Source organism: Morone saxatilis, unplaced genomic scaffold (assembly GCF_004916995.1).
Source record: "Morone saxatilis isolate NCDOM2014 unplaced genomic scaffold, NCSU_SB_2.0 Contig19, whole genome shotgun sequence".
In the NCBI taxonomy this organism is placed as follows: Eukaryota; Metazoa; Chordata; class Actinopteri; family Moronidae; genus Morone; species Morone saxatilis.
In genome coordinates, this window is record NW_023339751.1 from 22,730,941 (window position 1) to 22,737,405 (window position 6,465).

Sequence of the window (6,465 nt, forward strand, 5' to 3'; positions counted from 1 at the left end):
TATATATATAATATATATATAAGATTATATATCTTCTGTATGTGAGCTTTACAAACTCAAAAACACTATATTAATATTAGTTTTATGGTAGTGCTAGTGTGGACAAACCAAACAGCAATAATACAGTGGATTAAATGCAGAAAGTGTGTCACAGTCTGCCTTCCTCCTCACCTGTCAGCCATTTCAGTACTTCTCCACTAACCTGCCCCTGCTCAACTCTGCCAGTCACCCACGCCTCCTCATCAACCACTCTGCTCACCTGTGCACGCAAGCTGCTCCTGATCACCAGTTAAGCCAGTACATATACTGCTCCTCACCAGTAACTTATTGCCAGACTGTTCATTGTATTCATGCAAGACCTTCCAGCATTGTTTGGACAGATCTCCCGTTTTTGACCCTGCCTGCTTCTGACCATCCCGACCCGTCTCTTCCCCGGATATCACCTCAGCCTTCTGTTTCCGTGGTTCAGAGACTCTGATCGTATTGCCACACATAGCATCATGTACGCACACTCACCTGCCGGCTCTTCAACTCCTGCAAAAGACTTAGGGTTCACAACCTAAAGCCAGAATTGAACAATATCGTTTGCAGCTTGCTTGCTTTGTTTGTTCCATGAGCTGAAAATAAAGGTCATTATCGAAGTCATTGTTAACCCTTAACCTTTGGAGAAAAAGCCTCAAAGTTGTGACAAGTATTGTCTCTCAGTTTTAACAGTTTGAATGCCCCTGCTCTAAGAGAAAATGATAATTGAAAGGGTAACTCTTTTTCAAATATTCAGTAATTCTCTTGACTATTGACTGCTGCAGGAATGAGTCCTAAAACACGGGACTGAATTAGCATTTTAGCACCTCTGTGTCACTCTCATCGAAGTCAATGTGTTTTAGATGCCTGAAATAAGGTCTCTGAGGTCTCTGGTTAACGCTTACTTTGTTCTACAACATCAAATACGTTTTTACCTCTCTTAAAAAGGTTGGTTGTCTAAAAGAGACTAGAGAGGTTGTCGGTGACATGAAAACAGAGACTGATCTACTCATTAGTCCGCCTCTACAACCTCACTACAGCTCTTGCAAACTATTCTAACTCAAACTTACAACTTGTAGATTTTTTTTTTTTTCGTGGTGGTGACGTTGAAATCATTCAACCATGGTGCGGGGCGGCTGGGACTCAGGGGCAAGCAGGTCTTCCACTAATCAGAAGGTTGTTGGTTCAACAACCAAACCATGCATAAAATTATGTTTACATGTGTTACACATACACATGTGCATAAAACATTTTTTAAAAGTATAAATAAACCAGAAATCCAATTAGTAGAATGATCCGCACATCTGTGTGATCAGTCTGGTACAATAGCACTTATTGCCGAACTTTCTTTTTTTTGTTTTGTAATTGCAATAAATCGGTGATTTAATACATCCACAAAATGTACAAAATTCTTATTGTTATATTCTATACACTAGGTGATATAGAAAAGAAAGAGAACCAAGCAACTACAAATTCATCCATTTATGTATGCATAAATATGCACGTATATGGGCACAAATATTTATGTGTATTCGCACATTCATGAAAACATACAGATACGCCATGAGAAAGGAAAAGAAGAATAAGAAGGGTAAAAAAAGGGGAGGTGTAAGATATGAGTAAGTCTGTATTTATTTATCAGCCTCTTTAGTCTTTTATGCTGTGTCCCTTTATTTCTAACTCTATAAGTTATTCTCTCCATCTCTGAGATTTCCTGAATTGTTTCTTTCCATCAAGGTTTTTGATACAAGTCCAGACATGAAGCAGATCTATCTGTCTGACCAGTCTTGTGTATGCTGCATTCTTGGCCAAATGGGCTTTTGTAGCCATTGTTCCAAACTAAGTAGTTTAAGAATGAACATAAACAGAGACCTTCCTTTTAAATAATAAAATAAACAGCAGACATACAGAGCCCACCAAATATGCAGCAATTTTTTGTTGTAGTACTTCTTTTGTCATCGTACTCTATGGATGCAAATGTGCAGGTTTGGATATTTCAGGGTTTGCAAAGTGAATATTTAACAACTGATGACACAGAATCAAATGTGATGAATTGTCATCGCCTTGAAATATGGGAAAGAGATTATTTTGTGTCACATTTCTTTTCCTACTGACTCAGTGCAAGAATTCGCTTCAGAAAAGATAATGTATCAGGCTATGTCCACCGAACGGGGCCGCTAAGAGGCAGCAATAAACTAGCCCACTCCTGGTCTGACAGCAGGAATTAATCTATTTGTTCTTAAAAATATACTGGCTAAAAGCTTGCTTCATGGCAGTCTAAGTGATTACTCTCTTTCAAGCTTTATTTGATGTTTTTGGTCTCTTCTGCTTCTTCCTCTTCTTCCTTGACATAAAACAGTGTCTATAACTAGACACTCCCTGCGCCTGCCTGGCTAATATCACAGGGTGTATGAGCACTCACTGCGGGGGGCAGACAGACTGGTGATCCTTAATTAGCCATTTCCAAGAATATACTGTATCCATACATCAACTATTCACTAAAAGCAACACATTTATTCACCATTAATTCAAAGTATTTTAAATAGAATGATGTTGGAATAAGTGCATTACCTTTCTGAACAGTGTTGACCTTTCAGTAGCATTCCAGCAATATTGTAAAGTCACTATTCCTACACTCTGAGGGTGTTAACACCAGTTTATTACTCATTTACATTTAAATCAAACCCAAAATACATGAAGAGGTGTTCCCAGAGGACGACAGACAAATTGAACTCTGTATTAATTTCTTTTTACCAAGTGGTAGTAATTTTGCATACCAAATATTTCCAAGGCTGCTCTAAAAGAAGGGAAAGGTTGGAGCAATTTCTTAACTCTTCAACATTTTGAATGATAAGGGACCGGCGGGTGTTAGCAATTTACCACCATTCAAATCAGACTGTGTTTTTGATGCTTAATGTTGTTGTGTTGATGTGTGATCAAAGGTAAGATGAAGGGGCCGTGACTTTGTAATGGTGACCTCTGGAGAGTGCTATAGCCCGGTGCTATGTCAGCCTTGATTTATCTCAGTATGTAATTTTATACGTACATCTCTCACGAATTGTAGATTATTATCAAAAGAATCTGATCCATGCTATGTATTGTTGATTGCATTTTCAGAAAAATAAGATGCAGTTTGAAGGGCATCATCAAAAGATGGAATTGCTGCAATCTGCTCCCACCAGGATGCCATTAATAAATGTTTCTTTTGTGCCTCGCCTTTTCTGTTTCTCTTCTTTTTTTCTCCTCTCCAGGCACTTTTCTTTACTTCAGATGACATCAAAAACATGCATAATTGGGATCCATCTCCTTCCCATAGGCTTCATTCATGTTTTACTTAGTAATGGTCTACTTAATTGATGCATATGGCTGTTTCTGATGATTGAACTTTCAGAAATGGATTGGCCATTGCGCCAGTTTAGTATGTATGCTTCATGTGGAATTTGCAAAGAATTTCAAAGAAAAACGCCACATAAGAATACGTGTTAGAAATGATAATCACACAGAACATGATGCACAGAAATGCAAGATTCAAATACATGTCACATCAAAAAACTATCATTACATCTAAAAGGAGATATTCCTGACGTTTACTTCGTCTGCTTGTGTTCCTCTAATGATGTCTGTTTTTTCACACCTTATCATTGCTTTTGCATGCGTCCTGCCATTATGGCTGATTGCAGGGCCAAAGAAAAGAGGAAATCAACAACATCTCATCTGCCCTGTCTGCCGCTCTGCTACCTTATTTCTTTACCTGTTTTTTTCGCTAGCTTAATACAAAGCACGCTTGTCACTCTATGCAGATTTTGAAAAATGAAGGTGCCGTAAGATGTCAGTTTTTGTTGGATTCATGTCATCTTTTAGGGAATAGGTGCTGTATATGCCATAAGTTGTGCATTCAGAGGGTGTTTCTGTGACTGCACCATGTAATCTCATTTTGAGATATGGTGAGTGTATTCATCCTCTATTTACACTCATTGTCATGGCTGTGCTGTTGAACGATTGTAGCCGTTGCTGAGCAAATTATTTTGCAAAATGATTTTCCCTTTTAAAGGAGTTTTTGAAAAGTTTAGTGTTTCTATTAGTTTGTATCACCTTTGCTGCAGTTTTTAAGTGAATAATTAGTAAGGTAAATTAGTAAGTTTCTTTTTTTTCACATAGCCTCCATGTCATTTAAAGATTAAAAAAACAAATATAATAAATAATAATAAAATACAATTATTTTGATAATCTATTAATTATTTTGAGTCATTTTCGAAGAAAAATGTCCAAATTCTCTGATTTCAGCTTCTCAAATGTGAATATTTTTGGGTTTCTTTAGTCCTCTATGACAGTAAACCTATCACACCTATCTTTGGGTTGTGGACAAAGCAAGACATTTAAGGACATCACCTTGGGCTTTAGGAAACATTGATAAACATTTTAACCATTTTATGGATCAAACAATTGATCTGGAAATGATCGACAGATTGTTCGATCATGAAAATAATCATAGTTGCAGCCCTATATACTAAATATATACAGTAAATATGATGCATTATTTGTTCAATTACTACTATTCCCTGTTTCTTAAAAAACAGTACATTCCGTGTAAATTTGCATAGATTGAAATACTGTGACTTCTATCTACCTTTCATCAGCACATATTCTTAATACAGGAACATAAATCAGAGGCTACAATGCTTTTTCGCTTATAATGTTGTCAAAGATGGATATGGGCTTTGGGTCAGTGTTTGAATTATAAAAAAATGTGTCAGGTTCCAGACCTTGGGGTCAGGAGGACAGAGGATTTTTGAGACAGAAGCAGAAATCTAACATTGTGTGCAGCAGCTGAACTTAAACCACTCATTGTACCTGCACAGCAGCACATTTTTGCCTCCCGCTACACTGCTGTGGTCAGTCTGTCAATCACTGCAGTCACTGTTGAGGCCACGCCCCTAAATTCACTGTCCTTTGCAGGTCTCTGATACATTTTTAAAATTTGCTGAGAGGGAGAGAGCTAGCAGAGTGTGTAGTTATACTTTAATTGTAAAATGTTGCTATGTTTTTTTAGGTAATGTAAACAGTGAATAACAGCACTTATAAATGACTTGATTTTTTTAAAATATAAAACACGTAGCACCCTGAAATAGTTTGCAATAGAGTGACACTGATACTCGTGTATGTTTCTCTCTGTGCGACCTGCTGTAGTTAAACCGTCAGAACCGCTCTCTGAAGAGGAAGAGCATGATGCTGCTGTCCCACATCAGCCCAGAGACCATCACAGAGATCAACCTTGAGGATGAAGAAGACGAGGAGGAGAGTGAGGAGATACAGGTAGCCAGCAAGGTCTGCCTCTCCTCCCAGTGCCAGACCATCATCTCAGGTACGAATGTCTCTAACTCCATGGTTTCAGTTGTGATGTATGTCACATATTTACCAATAAGTTACTGTAGCTCTAGCCTCGTAGGAACAGCAGAACTATTTTGAGCATTATTCTCAATGTCAATGAGTTTGACAGCACAATGCCTACCTGTTATCAGCCATTGATAATGGTAGAGAGAATAGTATCTCCTTTACATGTCAGTGGAGTGCTACTCAAAGTATGAAAACAGTTGCATGATGTAAATGGACTTATATGGTAAATGGACTGTACTTATATAGCGCCTTTCTAGTCTTTTCGACCACTCAATGTGCTGTATACTACATGTCTGATTCGCACACATTCATACACTGATGGCAGTGGCTGCCATGCAGGATGCCAACTTTTCACCAGAACAGTAACTATGCATTCACACACAGTCATACACTGAGGCACAGCAAGGGGTTCAGTATCTTGCTCAAGGACATGCAGTGAGAGGAGCCAGGGATCGAACCGCCAACCTTCCAATTAGTGAAAGACCCGCTTTACCTCTGAGCCGCAGCCGCCCTGATGTCTGCTGCTATGTATATTTTTCAGTTTTCTACATTGAATTGAACTTATCATGAAAACTGCACATTTATAACAGAAACCCTGTGTTGATTCATAGGAATTCTGAAAACTGCGGAATACGTTGACCATTTTTAAAATAATTTCTTTCTATAATATCTGCACATGGCAAATCTTGATTATGGCAAGTAAAGTGAAAAAGCAAATAAAACACATGGTTAAAGCCTGTCCACCACCTACACTATATACTTGCTCTCAATTAGGCCTTAAAATATCTTAAATATGATTTTGACAGGTCTGCTTACAAAGTACAACAAACATAGAATCGATACTGTTTTCCCTTTATATCCTTTGCATTTTTGTTGCCCGTATGGATGTAAAATTGGCATTCATAATGGTCTTAAAAAGGTCTTGAAAGTCTTAAATTGAATACGTTGAAACAAACATCAAAACATGCAAAAGGAGAAACGTGTGTGTGTATATGTATGTGTATATATATATATATATATATATATATATATATAAAATCTAAAATATAG

The 6,465-nt window shown here is 37.6% G+C and overlaps 1 protein-coding gene across 1 annotated transcript in view; it reads left to right on the top strand.

Annotated features, from left to right (window-relative positions):
• Positions 1-6,465, top strand: part of LOC118329633 (shootin-1-like) — a 10,823-nt gene that overhangs the window by 1,984 nt on the left and 2,374 nt on the right. Inside the window, exon 3 of the mRNA XM_035663863.1 lies at positions 5,209-5,383. Coding sequence (XP_035519756.1) covers positions 5,209-5,383 — 175 coding nt within the window. The remainder of the gene's footprint in view (positions 1-5,208; positions 5,384-6,465) is intronic.